The sequence below is a fragment of the Athene noctua genome, chromosome 8 (genome assembly GCF_965140245.1).
Source record: "Athene noctua chromosome 8, bAthNoc1.hap1.1, whole genome shotgun sequence".
Taxonomy (NCBI): Eukaryota; Metazoa; Chordata; class Aves; order Strigiformes; family Strigidae; genus Athene; species Athene noctua.
Window position 1 is genome coordinate 791,900 of NC_134044.1, and position 16,479 is coordinate 808,378.

General features: G+C 48.8%; 1 protein-coding gene across 5 annotated transcripts in view; it reads right to left on the minus strand.

Moving 5' to 3' along the window:
- The window catches only part of HDLBP (high density lipoprotein binding protein), a 40,747-nt gene that overhangs the window by 4,845 nt on the left and 19,423 nt on the right, over window positions 1–16,479 (minus strand). For 4 of the 5 annotated variants that reach the window (XM_074912756.1, XM_074912757.1, XM_074912759.1 and 1 more), the window contains exons 3-25: window positions 16,209–16,321; window positions 15,115–15,269; window positions 14,358–14,573; window positions 12,522–12,728; window positions 11,851–12,066; window positions 10,807–11,013; window positions 10,493–10,600; window positions 9,839–9,943; window positions 9,285–9,363; window positions 8,457–8,596; window positions 8,048–8,152; window positions 7,682–7,795; window positions 7,264–7,350; window positions 6,971–7,102; window positions 6,433–6,651; window positions 5,385–5,606; window positions 4,924–5,142; window positions 4,072–4,210; window positions 3,206–3,360; window positions 2,468–2,572; window positions 1,636–1,770; window positions 912–1,055; window positions 537–722 (exon numbers count right to left, since the gene is read on the minus strand). In XM_074912756.1, the coding sequence (XP_074768857.1) occupies window positions 537–722; window positions 912–1,055; window positions 1,636–1,770; window positions 2,468–2,572; window positions 3,206–3,360; window positions 4,072–4,210; window positions 4,924–5,142; window positions 5,385–5,606; window positions 6,433–6,651; window positions 6,971–7,102; window positions 7,264–7,350; window positions 7,682–7,795; window positions 8,048–8,152; window positions 8,457–8,596; window positions 9,285–9,363; window positions 9,839–9,943; window positions 10,493–10,600; window positions 10,807–11,013; window positions 11,851–12,066; window positions 12,522–12,728; window positions 14,358–14,573; window positions 15,115–15,269; window positions 16,209–16,284 (3,471 nt within the window). In that variant the 5' untranslated portion in view covers window positions 16,285–16,321. Of the gene's footprint in view, window positions 1–536; window positions 723–911; window positions 1,056–1,635; window positions 1,771–2,467; window positions 2,573–3,205; window positions 3,361–4,071; window positions 4,211–4,923; window positions 5,143–5,384; window positions 5,607–6,432; window positions 6,652–6,970; window positions 7,103–7,263; window positions 7,351–7,681; window positions 7,796–8,047; window positions 8,153–8,456; window positions 8,597–9,284; window positions 9,364–9,838; window positions 9,944–10,492; window positions 10,601–10,806; window positions 11,014–11,850; window positions 12,067–12,521; window positions 12,729–14,357; window positions 14,574–15,114; window positions 15,270–16,208; window positions 16,322–16,479 lie in introns of those variants that run through there. The other variant, XM_074912760.1, reaches the window with a different exon arrangement.

Consider the following 16,479-nt stretch of genomic DNA (forward strand, 5'->3'; position numbering starts at 1 on the left):
TCTTCTCACAACCCCCCAGCCACAGGCCTGGCTGTCCATTTCCATTATTGCAATAGCTGCCATAACCACCCCCTCACTTGGATGACCATAAGGGACACTGCAAGAAACCCACTGGGAGCGCTGCACAGAGGTCCAGAGCTCAGTGCCATTTGCAGGGCTAACCCAGAGCACCAAGGAAGCGTTTCCAGGTTCCTCTTCTGGCTATGTTCCAGCAAGACAGGGAGAGCTCAGCCTCCCCTGCCTGGCTTCCAGAAGAAGTGACTCACAGCTGAGGTCGTGTGGGGACACTTCAGCTGGTGTGTGGGTGTAGTGTCCAGATAGCTCAGCTGCCCAGGACAGCACCAGCTTTTCTTTTGTGCCTGTTCCAGCTGATGGTGCTCAACAGGCACAAGAACAAAGACCATAAGATGTGAGCCTCACGCTCCTGAGTTCAGCCCCTAGCACCAAGCTGCTACCAAGCTTTTAGCACAGGAGCAAGTGGCACCACTGGTCACCCAGACCCAGCCTAACCTGTGCTGCATCACTCTACTGCTCACCTTAAACTCATCCATGATTTTGCGGATGGCTTTACCACGTGCACCAATGATGCGTGCATGAACACGATGGTCCAGAGTCACATCCTCAGAGACCATCTGCTCCAGCTCACCAACAATCTTCATGATGGCATCCCGGGCAGCCTCAGCGTTCTTCTCATAGCCAGTGATAGTGATCTGGTCTTGGGCCTGAGGCACAGGGAAATGTGTGAGAAACCAGGCTCATAGCAGCTGAGCAAGCCTTCTCCCTGCTAATCCCTTTTACCCTCCACCTTATCCAAAGGCAGCGCAGGGAGTTCAGAGCCCTAGAGAAGATGCTGTGCTTCCTATGCCCAGAGACAACCAGCAGCCCTCCTTGCAGCCCCTCTGACCTCTCACCTGGCTTTCATCATCCTTGTCAGGAAACTGGATGTTGACCTCATGCTCTGTACGTATCTGGGTGATCACTGCTCCCTTCCGCCCAATGATTTTAGGATGATACTTGGGATCCACAGTGACTGTCAGCTTGAAGCTTCGCAAGGCCTGGAACAGGAGAAGCAGAATGAGATACAACAGCAGGGAACACGCCATGGCTAGTCCAGTGATGTCCATCTAAGTCCCAGTGTTTCCTTCTGGCCTCTGAGATGCACGGAACCAATTCTACAGGGACATGCTGGAGTGTACATGGCTACAGAAGAGCACCCAAGACATCCATCTGCTGTGGCCTTGTGCTTTTACCAAGTTCAGCAGGAACTACAAGTAGCAAACAACCATCCAACTCATCCCTCATCTATTTATTCAGAGCTGTGATAAGGATTCAGTGAGAATAGGTACAGAGAGACTCCCAGCACAGTGAGGTTCCCACCTTGCAGTGTCTCGGATACAGGAAGGTGTGATAGAGCCCTGGACAGTCCAGTTACCTAAAGCAGAATCCCAAACTCTCCTGTCAGTTTATGTTAAACAACTTACACCTGAGTACCCACTTAGGAGCAGTCCACACACGCAGAGCACCTAAGGGTGCTCTTAAAAGGCAAGGGTTTCCAGCAGTCTGCACAGCTTCTGAAACTAACACCCAGAGGCTGAAGTCTTGTTTAGCTGGAAGAAGGACAGGCACAGGCCTTACCCGATCCTCTTGTTCAGCCTGCAGCTCCTTCACTCTTTCCAGAAGCCCGGCCTTGGCACGGTCCAGGTTGGTAGCCAGCCCAGTGATGGTGATGATATCCGACTGCAGCTCAGGAGCAGGGACCTGGATGTTCACCTGAGTAACAAGCAGCAATTTCTGTTTTGTATCCCTGCTCATTTTGTATCGTTTGTGATGCCTATCACTGCAGGTTGACATCAGTCATGATCTGATCTCCCCTGCCACCAAGAGCAGCTCCCACCCAGCCAGCCAGCACCACACCATGGCTGAGGCTGGTAGGGATCTCCCAGTCCAACACTCCTGCTCAAGCAGGGCCACCTCGAGCCAGTTGTCTGGGACCGTGTCTATATGTTTTTTGACTAAAACTCTGCTTCTTCAGCTATTATTAGATTGCTTTGCTGTGGGGCTTCAGCCCCCCGCAGTCCCTACACCGGCTTGGAGAGGCCAGGAAACAAATACACGTTCGCTAGCGCTGTCTGCAGCCAGCCCACATCAGCCACAAGAGTCCCTGGGGGCTTCGGGTTAATTCTCCCAAACGGGCAGGCACAGCAGAGCTGCCTCCCCAGCCTAGGAGCAAAACAACTGACACTGGTGAGGAATCCCTGTGGGCACCAAACAAGCCATGTGACACTCAGCACTGATCACTCAGCTTCAGCACAAAACCCATCAAGCCCTGAGCCAGAGACTAAATCACATTGGTCTCGCTTTCTTATTACAGACTCCTACGTATGTTGCAATTGATTGCCACCACTGCAAACATTGTCACCTACAGATTCTCCAGGACAGAGGAGATGCAGGAAGGGCAACAACTTACTTCAAACTCATCCATCATTTTGCGGATCCCACTTCCTTTCTGGCCAATGATGTAACGGTGAAGATCAAAGGGAACTTCCACCTCAATGGTGACAGGAACCAGAGCCTGCAGGGGAGGGAGCACAGTTTACCGGTTGAAAGACTTCTGTCTTTCAGCTTGCCATAGACTCGCCCAAAAGAATGTGTTGCTGAACTGAGGTACATTCCCTTGTAGTCAGGATACAAACTCTTCAGGAAGAGAGATCAACTACAAACACCAAGATGACCTGTTGGGTGTTAAAGCATTTTTTTCAAACAAGCAATCTTAAACCCTGGCTCTGGGAAGAGACTGTTTCCATATCCTTGGCTTCAATCTAGCAGAGACTTGGAAAACATCACTAAAAGAGCATGGCAAGGTCTGCTAAAGCTTGAATGATTCAGCCTCAGTCAGACTCCTCTTTCCAGCTGTGCTTCATAAAACAAGGATGTCATGCTTTTACGGCAAGGAACTCAGGGCTGCCTACAAGCTCTAGCAATTGCAAGGTCAGGCACTACGATTCAAGCTGCCAGGCTAAACCACAGAGCAGAGGACTTCCCCTGAGTGGTACAGACCACCTCTACAGTTCACATCAGTGACCACCTCAACTGCAACCTTGACTGGGTGAGTAGCTTTTTATTACCACCACTAAAGCCTGCAGTGAGCTGCGTGCATCAGGGCACCGCTACATTACAGGGCTAGGGGGCTTCGAAAGCCACATACCTGCAGCGCCTCCTTTGCTGCCTCACACTTCTCCCTGCGGCCAGAGATGATGATGATATCGCACTTCTTTGGAGAGCTGGGATCTGCATCCTTCCCATCCTTGCCTTCCCCACCGTCCTCACCATTCTCCTGCACAGCTGGTTCTGCAACAGGGGCTGGAAACACGGAAAGTCTGGTGTTAAATGCACAGAGCCCCCTCCTTGCTCATTATCTCCCCCTCTAGATCCTCAGGCTCAGCCTGGGCTTTGTCACGAGAAGTCAGACACTACAGACTGCTGTGGAGGAGGTCACTCCTAGCACAGGGAGCCTGCCAGGGCTTAGCCTGGAAGGAGCAGAACAAGAACATCCACGGAAGCAGCCTGCTGCACACCTCTCTGCAAAGCACTGATACTGCCTTTGCCTGCACAGAAGGGACCTGAAGTTGCACTACGGAAGCAGAGGCTGCACTTCTACATTAGCAGAGGCAACAAGGAAAGCTGGGAGTTTCTTCCCCAACAGGGAAGTTCACCAGCACAGCACTGGATGTTACAACAGGATGGCTGGTGCTAGGCCAGAGTATTCAACAGACCCCCTGAATTCAGCACAGCCAGCACCAGAGCCCAGAGAGACCCTGGTTAAGACTGTAGGGCCTTTTTTGCCAGGGTAAGTCCTTGTACTCCCTGCACTCTGCAGTGAGAACACATTCACAACACTCAGGTCTGCAGTTTTACCCAAGAGGGCAAGGTGGCTGCTAAGCCCAGATCCAAGGACACTGCAGGGAACACCTGGGGTCAGTTCTCCATAGATTTTAAGTAAAACATCTCCACTGACACGGAGCTTAAGTTACACGGTCACCCCAACCACCATGCAAACGTCCATGGGTGTACCTGGATTCTCCTCCCTATCAGGGAATTTGATCTGAACACCATAGTCTCGGGTGATCTGCTGGATCCGGGATCCTTTGGGGCCCATAATGGAGCGGTGGAACTTTTGTGGGATGGTGCACTCGATTGTCACTTGAGCTTCCTGTGAGAAAGCAGAGTTGCTCTATTGCAATGCAGCTTCTTTCACACCAGAAAACAGGACGCTTGTGTATGGTGAAATACATAATGGACACAGAGGAGTTAGAAAAGATAACAGCTGCTGACAGGGGAAGAACTGAAAACTTCCTAAAATTCTTCCTCTCTCAGAGAAGTTAGCAGAGGATTCCTTAATGAAGGCTGCCTCCACAACCCATGATGCTACAGGCTTCTGAGACCAAAGCTCAAGCTCTCTATTACCCTGAAGGGGAGGAAGCATTAGAAAAAAGAAAAAAGACAAAGAAGGAAAGAAGGGAAAAGAACAAATTTCACAGCTGGCTGTTTCCAAAAGCCAATACTAACAGCACAGGAAAGCCCAGAGAGCAACCACTGCCCAAGGCCAGGCATGGAAAGGCACAAGAAGGTTCCAATCTTTTAATATCTAGAAGCACACCAAGAAAGGGTCTCCTATTTCCACCCCTAAAACCCAAGAAGATAGTCAGAGGAGGCAATTCCTTCATACAGCATCACCATTTTGGAGCCAGTTGCCATTCCCCAGGCCAGGATCTAAAGTCTGCAGACCCTATATGTTGGACAGCAAAGCTTCAAATCCCAGAACTACTGTGGAACTTGTTCACATAAAGCTTGGCTGTACAGCAGGTTCAAGGAGGGCACTGCTGAAGCAACAAAGTGCAAGCAAACAGTTCTCCTGTGACATACCAGGTCCTCAATGATCTCCTGGATGCGTTTCTTGGCTGCCTCCACACAGTCCTTGGCTCCCTTGAGGGTGACTTTGTCACTCTGGGTGCCAGAACGCGGGAAGCTGACCATGACACCACCATACTCATCTGCAATCTCACGCAGAACTTGCCCCCTCCGGATGACAAAGTGGCGGTGGTGCTTGGGGTCAACCACCATGGAGTCTTCAACCACGTTATCCTGCCAACAGATGACAGCCAGTCAACCCTGCTGCTCCTGCTAATAAGAACAAGTTTGCTGCACTCAATTTACAACCATCAATGAGTTTACAACCTCACCCCAACAAGTGACAGCAAGGGGGATCTTTCTGAGCTCCCATGAAGGGCAGCATATGGCTTTAGGATAAGCAGGTCCTCCACACTGACACCTTACACCTTCCTACAGTGATAGGCAAGAAAGTTGAAAAAGTAGCTAGCTCCTACCAGGTTCTTGATGAGGGCCTCCAACTCCTTCTGTGCCTCTTTGACAGCCTCCTCAGTTCCCATGATAGTAATCAGCTCCTGGTCTTTGTCTTCAGATGTTGGGAAGATGATGCGGGCCCCAGTGTTGTCACGCACCTTACGGATGTTTCCACCACCCTTACCAATAAGGAATTTGTGGTACTCTGGCTTTGCACGGAGGTCCACGGTGTAACTCTTCGTTTGCTGAAAGGAGTCAGATATCCATGGAACATGTCAACACATAGAAAATACCCACCAGCATCAACATTAAGCATGTAGGGACATTACCTACATTCACATACACAGGGCTGCAAGAGCAAGGTGTGCTGTCAAAGTCAAAAAGGTATACAATGTCTTAAATTAAAAACACTACCTGAAAGATGTTCTCAGGGCTGAAAAGCTAACTCTACACTCAGCACAACCAGTGAAAATATGAGCAGAAAACACTTCCCAGGGAGAAGGGTCTGACACTCACACAAGGCAGCATAACCATTTGCTAACTGACTGCTGCAAGCCAGGCAGCAGAGGCAACCAACCCATAAGGAGAACATGTTCACATGCTGATATTAGAAAGGGTTTTTTTCTTGCTATTAAAATGACCAGTCAGTCACAACTCAGAGAAAGGGGTCTTGTAACCTGAGGTTCTGGATATATGCCATGAAATGAAGAACTGGAATTCAGAGATCAAGAAAAAAGGAAAGGAGATATCCAGAGTAAGCTGTTTCAGAGAAGTGCGGATATCCAACAGCATTCAAACCACAGGAGTAGGGACCCTTAACCCTTTGAGTACATCCCCAGCCTAGGGACAGAAGCATTACAGCTAGTTCTTCTACTCATGGGGAAAGAACTCATTGTCACAAGGACAGAAGCACAGTTTTCTTTCAATCATCCGAAACTGTACTCAAATCTCTCAGAAGAGGATTAGGCTGATGCCAGAGGCTTCCCAGCAGGCAGAGGGGATCACTTCAACCCCCCAAAAGAAACAGCTAGCCAAAACAATCTGCTCCTTCACCTGTGAGACAAGGCTCACCTTCTCCTCTGCCAGGTGCAGCAGCTGTTTCTTGGCTTTCTCCACATCCTGGGCTGGGCCCCTGATGGTCACAGTGTCACTGCCAGAGCCCTCGGTGGGGAAGTGGATGTGGACTCCACCACACTCCTCCATGATGGAGCGGATGAAGCGGCCTTTGGTGCCAATGAGGGAATTGTGCAGTTTGGAAGGAATGGATACCTCCACCTCTGTGATGTTGGCCTAAGAGAGGTCAGTAACAGGCTGTTAGTCAAACTGCAGAAATGTGTTTTTGCCCACTCTGCTTACCCTCTGACTCCCTCCCACCTAGGCTAGGATCTTTACAGAGGTGTGTGCAAGAAATGCCTGACTAGAGGGGCTTGAGATTGGCTACTCCTGACATATGAGCAGCCATAAACTTAGGTTTACGAGTCAACAACAGACTGACACTCACATTTGTCTCCTCCCTGCCATCCCCCACTACAAGCACTTCTTCTGTATTTATGCCTTCTAGCAACATTTCCAAGTCCCTCATCTGCAACAGGTCAGTTGTTTCACTTACCAGCTCCTTCTGGATGGCAAGAATTCTGTGGCGAGCAGCCTCACAGTTTGCTCTCTTGCCTGTGATAACAATTGTCTCCGAGTTGCTGTTCTCTGCTGGGAGATCAATTTTGGTGTTGCTTTCTTCACGGATCTGACACAAAGAAAAAAAAAACCACCTCAGAGGTGTCCCATGTCACAGAAACCCCCCTGGAGTTGTATTTCACATCACCAATGAGAAGGAGAGCGCAGTGAGAGAGATTTAGCTGCAGACAATTACCATACTGAGCACTGGAGATAGGCAAACTCTCTCACCTTCTTGATGTTGGCACCTCCTTTCCCTATGATGTTCTTGTGGAATTGTTTGAAGATGGGGACAGAAATAGAAAAGCTGTTTTCAACCTAAGAGGGAAAGGAAGGGAGAACTGAAGATTAAAGTGTTATGGCAAGCAAGGCCCTGTCCCAGGAACGTGACAAACAAGATTCTGACAATAGGCTTAGACCCAAGGAAGTTCTCTGCATGACACACTTGCAAGAATAAGAAAAGTCAAGCACCTTCCCCTATAGCCCCTTAAATAATAGGTATTACCCCCCTGCCCTCATCCAGCCAGGACAGTGTTCACAGCTCTTTCACCTTGAGGTGTTTCAGCCCTAGACAAGCCTGTACAGCTCTGCTTTAGTCTAGGATTATCCAGGCATGTAGGAGAGAACAGCAGACAGAAGTCCCCCTTACCAGGTCTGCAACCATCTTTTGCATGTACTTGGTGCACTTCTCCACCTCATTTTTGGGACCTCTAAGTTGGACGATGTCACTCTTGTGCGCAGGGTCTGGGAAGTTGATGATAACCTGCAGGAGGTGGCCGTTTACAGTCAGTGCACGCAAATGCAAGAATTGCTGTGTCAGACATGCAAAGGTGGGGGGAGGATCCAACACATCCCATTCAGGAAAGGGTAACCACGTTAGCAGTCCCTGGCCAAAAAACTATCTTCTCGTACATATTAGATACAGAGCCACTAGAGATACGACTTCAGCAACAATGTGTCTCTACTCAAGCAGGAAACGTCCCTTCTGGATTCCTCATCTCCTAGAAAGCCTTACCTCTGGGAATTTCTCCCGTATTTCCCGGATCCGCTCGCCCTTCTGTCCAATGATGGTCCGGTGGAATTTCTGCTCAATGATTAGGTCCTTGGTGCGTTCATTTTCCTGGTGAGAATAGAGTTTACATTGAGTGTTCATCAGGAGAGCCACATACTTTTATTTACCAGTTTGCTGCCTAACAGTTTACTTCTCAGCACTGTCCCTCTTTTCTCCTCTAGACAAAATTCACTCTAGGTTGACGGAGAAGGAGTATCCAAGGGAACAGAGGAACACATCTGTGAAGAGGAACTTGCACTTGTCATGAGATCCAAGTGCTTGGTGGGCAACGGGCACACACTTGCACCAAAAGGTTACAAGGGAACATAAAAGCCCAAACCCTGCACCCTCCCAAGCATCACATCCTACTCACCATACGGGAAGCGAGTTCCAGCAGCTCTTTCTTGGCCTGTTGGACCCCCTGTGGGTCTCCTTCAATTCTGATCAGGTTGCTCTTCTCATTGTCCGGAGGAATGCGCACAGACACCTTGTAGAGGTCCTTGATCCTGTTAACTTCAAGGCAAGGACTGTGGTGACACACTCTGCTAGGCCAAGACTTGGAAGCAAGGCACCTTAATTATCACTGCTCAGAGGCTGTTTAAGAAGTAAACCAGCCTCTGAGAAGGGGCTAGTGAGGTGGGGTTGAAACAGGGGAAAGTGCCTCTTCACCCTGGAGTTCAGTGAGAGCAGATCTGTGCCACACAGAACCAGAACAAGTAAACACTGTGGCCTCTACAGAGCCAGCTGTTTGCTTGCCAAAGCAAGGCATCCATTTCTTCACCAAACAGCATCACATTTAGATCAGAAGATGATAATTCATTTCTAATCCCAAATTATTTTCTGGGGAGAAATTCACCAAGCAGATTTCCACCACCCCCAATTGATGGTTAAAATGTAATTCACATCCAGCAACTTCAAAAAAACCCCAAAACAACAGACAATTCTCCAACTGAAAAAAAAAAAATTCCTCCAGGGCATGGCAAAGCAATCCCACCACTGTTCAACCTCCCAAGACACTTTCACACATTAAAGCCATCCTAAGGCCTCACTGCCCATTTATCTCCTTGTGCCAACACCACTCCAGAGGAGCAGAGGAAACGTAATGGAGACAGAACACTGGACAAGCTGCAGAGCCCCTGATAGGATCTACTAAACACAGAGAATTTGAGCACAGGAAGGATTAGAAAGGTCCCCCACTTACTGTTAGCTCCATTCTTGCCAATGAGGTGTCGGTGGAATTTGTGGTCAACGTTGATTTCTGCATAATCCATCCGGTTGATCTATAAAGAATTGTATAGGGCTAGGCAGGGTAGGGCACCCCTTCTCCTGCCCTAAGTGCCTTGTGCCTGCTGCTGGTACTGGCACTGACTCTTCAGTGGTCAGCTACAAGTGCTCCTCCTGCCATTACGCAGAGCAGAAGCACTCATCTGGTCTGAGCTCAGAGCACCATGCTTGTGAAACCTCTGAAGGGACCTCTTCAAAGGGAGCTTAATGCCTCTTCAGCTATGACTGAAAGAGAATCCTTTCTTCTCTTCATCAAAAGATTTAAGACCTGCTGCTGATTTTTTAACAATGCTATACACAAGCTTCATAACCAAGGGTTTCATCCATCTGCAACACAACTTGTCTTCTGCAAGCTCTGTTAAGCATGTCAAGACATCATATGGATGCGATACGTACCTCATCGTCTCTGCTCTGTTGCCCCTTCTTCCCCCACTTCCTTCTTATGTACTGGAACTAGTAATGCCAACTTACCAGATCCTTCACCATGACTTCAATCTGTTCCTGAGCCACATTCACATCTTCTGTAGGTCCTTCCAAAGTGATTTTATCCTCTCCTTCAGTGAATTCGATGTGAACCTTGAGACACAGGGCAATGAATCCAGTAAGAATTTTCCAAGATACAAGCCAGGTCAATGCCTATAGTCAGGCCTACACCATCAATCCCTGCGACTAAGAGATGGTTTCCTTCCCACAAAGTACAAACATCATTCCCATGGTTTCAGAAATAGGGAACCTGCAATTCTGATCATATCACAGTGTCTAGAGCCCAAGGCTTTGGTGCTGTCCTGAAGTCTGAAAGGGCTCTGGAGAAGTTACTCATGTAGTCTTTCTCTAGATATCATCTAACTCACCAGGGAGAAGCCTTGCTGAAGTTGGCATTTACAAGTATCCTACTACATAGTAGTACCACATAAAGCTTCCTTTGAAGAGCTCAGCCCATGAGAATAACATAGGATGTGTAGTGTTTGCAGCAGTAAAAGAGAGGGTCTCCTTAGTATTAAGATTTGTGTCATTTCTTCCCTGGTTTTACCCACACTAGAATACATTGCTCTCTTCTACAAAGAGTGTTCTGGACCAAACCATATTCTGCATCAGAGGGTGCTAAGCTAACCAGCTCATCCATACCTTTGGCATCTGCTGAGTTATTTTGGCCAGGTTTTGTCCTTTCTTTCCAATAATGAAACGATGAAGCCAAGAGGGGGCAGAGACCGAGGAGACGGTAAAACTGTTGGCCTGAGAGACAGAAAAAAAGAGCAGCTGTTTTATGGACAGACTGGAAGAGGCCTTCACAAAAATTCCGTTCCAATTCCCATGCTGCATCTTCAATACTGACTTTTGAGTTGCATCTCTCAACAGAAACCACCCCCCTATACTTGTCAGTGCTCACAGATGCATCTTTATGTGACTTTCAAAGAAGGCCTAGTCCACCCCTTCAGTACCTTTGCATAGACTTCAGTCAATGCTTGCCCAAGCTTTTCGGGCTCGCCTCGCAGTATCACCGTCTCCGAGCTACTGTCAGTGGGTGGGATCTCGACAGAGACTCCAGTTTTCTCCAAGATCTCCTGCAGGGAATTCCCCTTGGGGCCGATGACATATTTGTGCTGGGACTTCTTCACCTCCACTGCAATGGTAGTAGTCTTCTTTTTCTGTAGGGGCAGAGGCACTTGGGCATCAATCACAAGGGAAGGACAAGTGTGAAAGGAAGAGGCACAAAGCACAGCGAAACTCTGCACCCAGGAAAGAGCAAAGCAAAGGTAAACAGTTCTGCAGCACCCTAGCACCCTTTGGGCCCCTGCCTACAGAAAGCCTTGTGCACAAAAATGCAGAGGTGAAGTACAAAACTAGTATTCTGTGTCCAGCTCCCTGGGACGCTACACAGAAGAGACCACACCCACACACCCACCACCCGCCTCCCTTTGCACAACAGGGCTCAGCGTCCAGCTGTCCCCCAGGCACTACTGTAATGCAACCCCATGTGGGCTACTAGGCTATAAGCTGATTAGCTCTGTTGAAATCCAGACTGGTACAAATACAGACCTAACCACAAGGAAAAGCAGCCCAACAACCTACAACAAGGATATTCACAGTGATCTTGGCTGTGGAAAATAAACTGGAGTGAAATTCACCCTTCAGCACCTTCTACTTAGGTAGCAACTTTGATACTGTCAGCTGGCCACCACTGCAGACTTCATACTTCCTTCCTTAGTAGCACCTGTGTGAACAAGAGCCAGGGGAGCTCTTTGTGGTCTGCTAATTCCCATGACACAGAGAAATGAGCAATCTGTCACCTCCCTGGTAGTATCACCCCAAGTCCCACTCTGCTGAGTGAGGAAATGGTAAGATCCAGGGCCATGTACTGCAAGGGCTGCCGAGACAGAGCTGACATGAGGAGGATGCAAGAGAGGGGTGCACAAAAGTAGAACAAAGAAGAGAAGAACTATGAGCAGGTGTGGGGAAGATGAAGCGTTATGGACCATCCATACCTTCTCCTCATAGATCTTCTTAACACGAGCCACAGCCTGAGCTAGCTGCTCCTTTTCTCCTGTGAAGACTATCTCTGTCTTGTTGACACTGGGTGGAGGAATGTTGATGCGCGTCCCTGTGTCCTGCATGAGCTCGCTCACCAGCTTGTTGTAAGGGCCAGCAATGAAGGGGTGGTATACTTTCTCCACATCCAGCCTCTCCACGGCACGCTTATCCTGGAAGAGCCCAGAACAGACCTCAGTGGGAACAACCCTCCATATTACAGTCTCTGCCAGACACCACTAAGTTCCCAGTGCTGTCTTGTTGACACTCTGGCCCAAGCACCCTTTTCAGCTTGCAGGCTTGTAGATCTCCATCCCTTTCAATCTACAGATACTGTTGTTGCTGTTACTGATTCACGGTATTACGGCAATCTCAGCTTTATCTCAGCTGGCACCTAATACAGTTCACTTCAAATATGAAACGCACTTAGATCTGACTTCAGAGATGGACGAAATGAAGAACTAGAGGTTGCAGAACCTGGCAGCTGTGCTCATACAGCCAGTGGTACAGTATATGTCTCGTTCAGACTAACATATTAGCCACTGATTGCGGCCATGGTGGCTACAAACATCTAATATACCATGGAGAAGCAAAATGGCTGTTCAGAGACGTCACAGTACTGAAGTACCTGCTCGGCAGAGATAAGCAGGATCTCGTGTCGGGCCTTCTCAATCCCTTCTTTAGTGCCGGTGATCTTGATCTGGTTGCTGGGGTCATCCGGGCGGGGGATCTGGATTTTGGTTGCAGTTTTGAGCTCCAGGTCCTGCAGCTTCTCGCCATTCTTTCCAATGACAAAACGGTGGTGCTCCTTGGGGATGGCAACTGTCGCTGAAGCCTGCAACACAAGAACCAAGCATCTGTGAGAACCCTTGTGTGCACTGGCAGATCCACAGGAACAGAGCCAGGGAAACAAGTTAGATGCTGCTTAGTGGTCCCATTGAGGAGCAAACACAATGCCTTCTTCCCAGCACATTCTGTCCCGAGGACATACTGTACCAGAACAGTTCACCTACAGTGCCTGTATACCAGAAGTCTAAAACCCACCTTTTTCCTCAAAACCCTTCTGTTTGCCCAGGAGTAGTACTCTAAATTAGCAAAGGCCTTTAGGCACAGATGAGGAGGTATCTATCCTCCAGTGTAACACACTGCAGCAGTACCAGACAGATGATGGTTCATGGGGGGAGTTTATCTGAACTCTGACATCTGCTGCCAAGGCTAAAGAGAATAAGACATACAGCCTGATTCCTAGGAAACAGAAATTCAACACCAGAAACCTATTTGAGCAGGCAGACAGCTAGGAGATGCTTACTGCTAAGTACAAAGGTGCCTTCAATGTAGCACATGCTGCTCCTGGGACTGCTTCTAGAAGGTCCCTCTTGGAAACAGGGTACCCAGAGCTTCTCTCAGTCTACCATTAAGTGGCTGGTTTGTAACAGGGATTCCTGACTTCTTCCCTTCTCACTAAGTTTTTACTGACCTTGTAGCTTATGATTGCTACCATGCTCTTGATGCCTGTGAATATGTAACTACTAACACTTAAAATTCAAGCTACAACGGAAAAAAAAGCGTCAAAAAAAGATCACTTGATGTGACTCTTCAACTCTATGTCCCTGTACTGAAGCCAGCCAAGCATAGGAGAATTCAGAACAATAGACACACCTTTCAGACCTGGGGCCAGGGCAGTAGGGAGGTATATTTGAGGACAGTGGGTCATGGATCTGTGGCAGTAGGACCTGAACTATTTTTTCAGATGCACATTATGCAGGGCTTGTCTCTTTCTCTTCCCTCTGGCAGGGTATGACACATGGGTTGAACAGCACTAAGCAGACATAGTAATAACCACCGCACTAACTACCTTTGACATTACACTTTAAAACATACGATGAGACCTGGCTGTGATATATCCCAACAAGAACTACCATCTTGATTATGAACTCAAGAATCTGAAGATATCAAAACTGAGAGGACTGAAAGGAGAAGCAAGGGAAACAGCGGGGCCATGGCTCCTTACCAGTGTGGCTTAAGTTACATAATTAAGAACCCTGACCTGAAGCTTTCAGTTTTTGGCAGGACTTCCTCTTCTCTACTTTTCCTTCTCCCATCCCTCCACATTCTCCTCTGAACAGTCCTGTTCTCACACACTACTAGTTTTGTGTGAGGGGCCTGCACCCCCCCTGGCACCAGCACCTCCACACAAAGTCACTGTTTGCAATTCAAGTGTTCAGAGATTGCAGACTCCACCCTTCATGCAACACCATGGCCTGTAATTAGCTTTGAACCCTATTTTAAGACTCATTTCCATTCCAAATTGCCAATTGTGTGCTTTGAAAATATATGGCAAAGCTGAATTAGTCATCTAATAACACCTCTTTGCCTTATAAGCACACACACCCAAAGGTCTCAAAGCATTTGAGAGTCCAAGAGAAGAGCAAGGATGAAGTAAGAAACAGTTAGATGCCCTCACCTGAGTCTGCAGACGAGCGACAATCTCCTTCCGAGCCTTCATGACTGCTTCCAGCTTGCCAGAGACCATGATTGAAAGGCCCTGGTCTTTTGCGAGAGACAGCTCCAGGTGAGCTCCCGTCTTCTGCATGATGTCAAGGCAGATCTTGGCCTGCTCGCCTTCTCCAAACTGATTCATGTCCTTGTACTTCCTCTCCTCCAGTGGCACATGAAACACCTGCTCAGACATAGGACGGATAAAAGAAGGGCACAGCAAGCAGTCAGCATGCTTTTGGTGGCCAGTCCTCCCTCTGTCATTGCCATACAGGACTCGACTAGCACACTAAGCTCCCAGGTTTGTGCAACCCATCAGCCTTTTCAGTGGAGACACCAGCCGGGATCAGGGAAAGGGCGAGAGGACTGCAGCAGGCAGCCTGTCCTACACTGACTGGGTGTCTTCCCGAAGCACGTGCTATGGGGGGAATACTTTTAATGGATTAGCACTCACTTCTTGAATTCTGTAATCCTCCCTTCAGGCCTGCTCCAGCTATTTGTGGAACAGGGATGCAGAGCTTTTTCTGGACAGTTTTCCAATGCATCCCTCCCCTCCAGAGCAGTCCTAGTTCTCAGTTGCAGTCCTCCTCATGCCCCAGGGTAAAGTACAGCAAAGAGGCTGTCAATTTGACACACTAAGGATTTCATACTCCAGGAAAAGTTTCACTTCACCTACTTTTTGGAGGCAGAAAAAGGAGGGAGATAAGACACCCACTCCCACCAACCTGAGTGATGACAGAAGCCTTTATTGGTCGGATTTTGCTCCAGGGCCCTGCAGGTTCCTGGGCAGCTTCCAAACATGGTGTTTTCTCAGGGAGAGGAGGGAAGGCTTCCTTGTAGGTTGGAGGATCATTCTCTTCTTCAGAGTTTAAAGCTGTAACTGGAGTGAAGCAAACAGGGTAAATGTCATGCTCTCCCTGCAGAAATGCCCCTATTTGTCGTCAATGCAACTGTATTCAGGCACCACTAACAACGGACAGCAAATGACTTGTGCACTACTATTAATCCTATTACAGTTATGCTTGTGGAGCAGCCAAGTCTGGAGCACAACTGACCTCAGCACAGCACAGGCTGCAGTGGATGCCATGAACAACCAGCCTTGTCTGAGCTGGCACTACAAACACAGGAAGTGAACGTGCAAGTGAACGGTGGCAGCAAACAGCACATTACTGCCAATTTTGTCAGGAGGGGCTTAATTAAGGGAGAACAGGCTGAGCAAAAAGAAGTGAAAGGAACAGAGCAAAGCTGCAGGTCAGAAGGGGTAAGACGACAAACATATGCCCAGGAGGAAGGCAGAGAGAAGCACTATAGTTACAGCAGAGTCCAGGGAAAGCCTGTACCTTACATTCGACTCAGTTGTGCAATGGGCCGTGCCAAGTGGGCCAGCTCACAGCTGGAGGGTGGGTGCCAAAACCAGTCAGTGAGTCGGTTAATACAGTTACACTGCCTGTCCCTACCACCTGGCTGAGCAAAAGAAGGAAAAAACAGCCCCGCACACCAATTCCAAGGGGCCTTCTTGTAACCCAGTGCCCCACTGCTGCATGTGCCCCGTCCCACGGCTGGTGGCATCACTAGACAGAGCTCTGTGAAGATCTGAGGCTTGACTCCTCCTGACCTGCACTGTGCAGCATCACCGCTGCGCTACTGTTGGTGGAAAGCCAGAGTTTGGGCAGCCACCGACCTAGGAATGGAGAATGCAACGTCTGCACACTTGTGGGGAACAAAGACACGTGGAATGAGCTGGGGTAACAGCGAGGAACCTTGTCTGTGCAGCCTGTATTTAGAGGCACATCATGGGAACTCAACTGTGTTTTCTCACCTTTCACCTGCTGCTGAGCCAGGCCACTGCGGTGTTCAGCGAAGCTCTCCTGGGTCAAAACTGCCACGGAGCTCATTGTCGACTTCCCACCCACACACAATCCGGGTATGCCACTGGAAGACAGGGGTGGCAGCACTATTACTAACACCATTCAAGATGCACAAAAGTCACTCCAGGAAGACAAAGTATGTGTTACTGAGCATTTTTCCCGTCAGGCTCTTGAAAAGCACCTACAGTGCCAGTTAGCTGCCAGTTCTCCTCCTGAACCAGA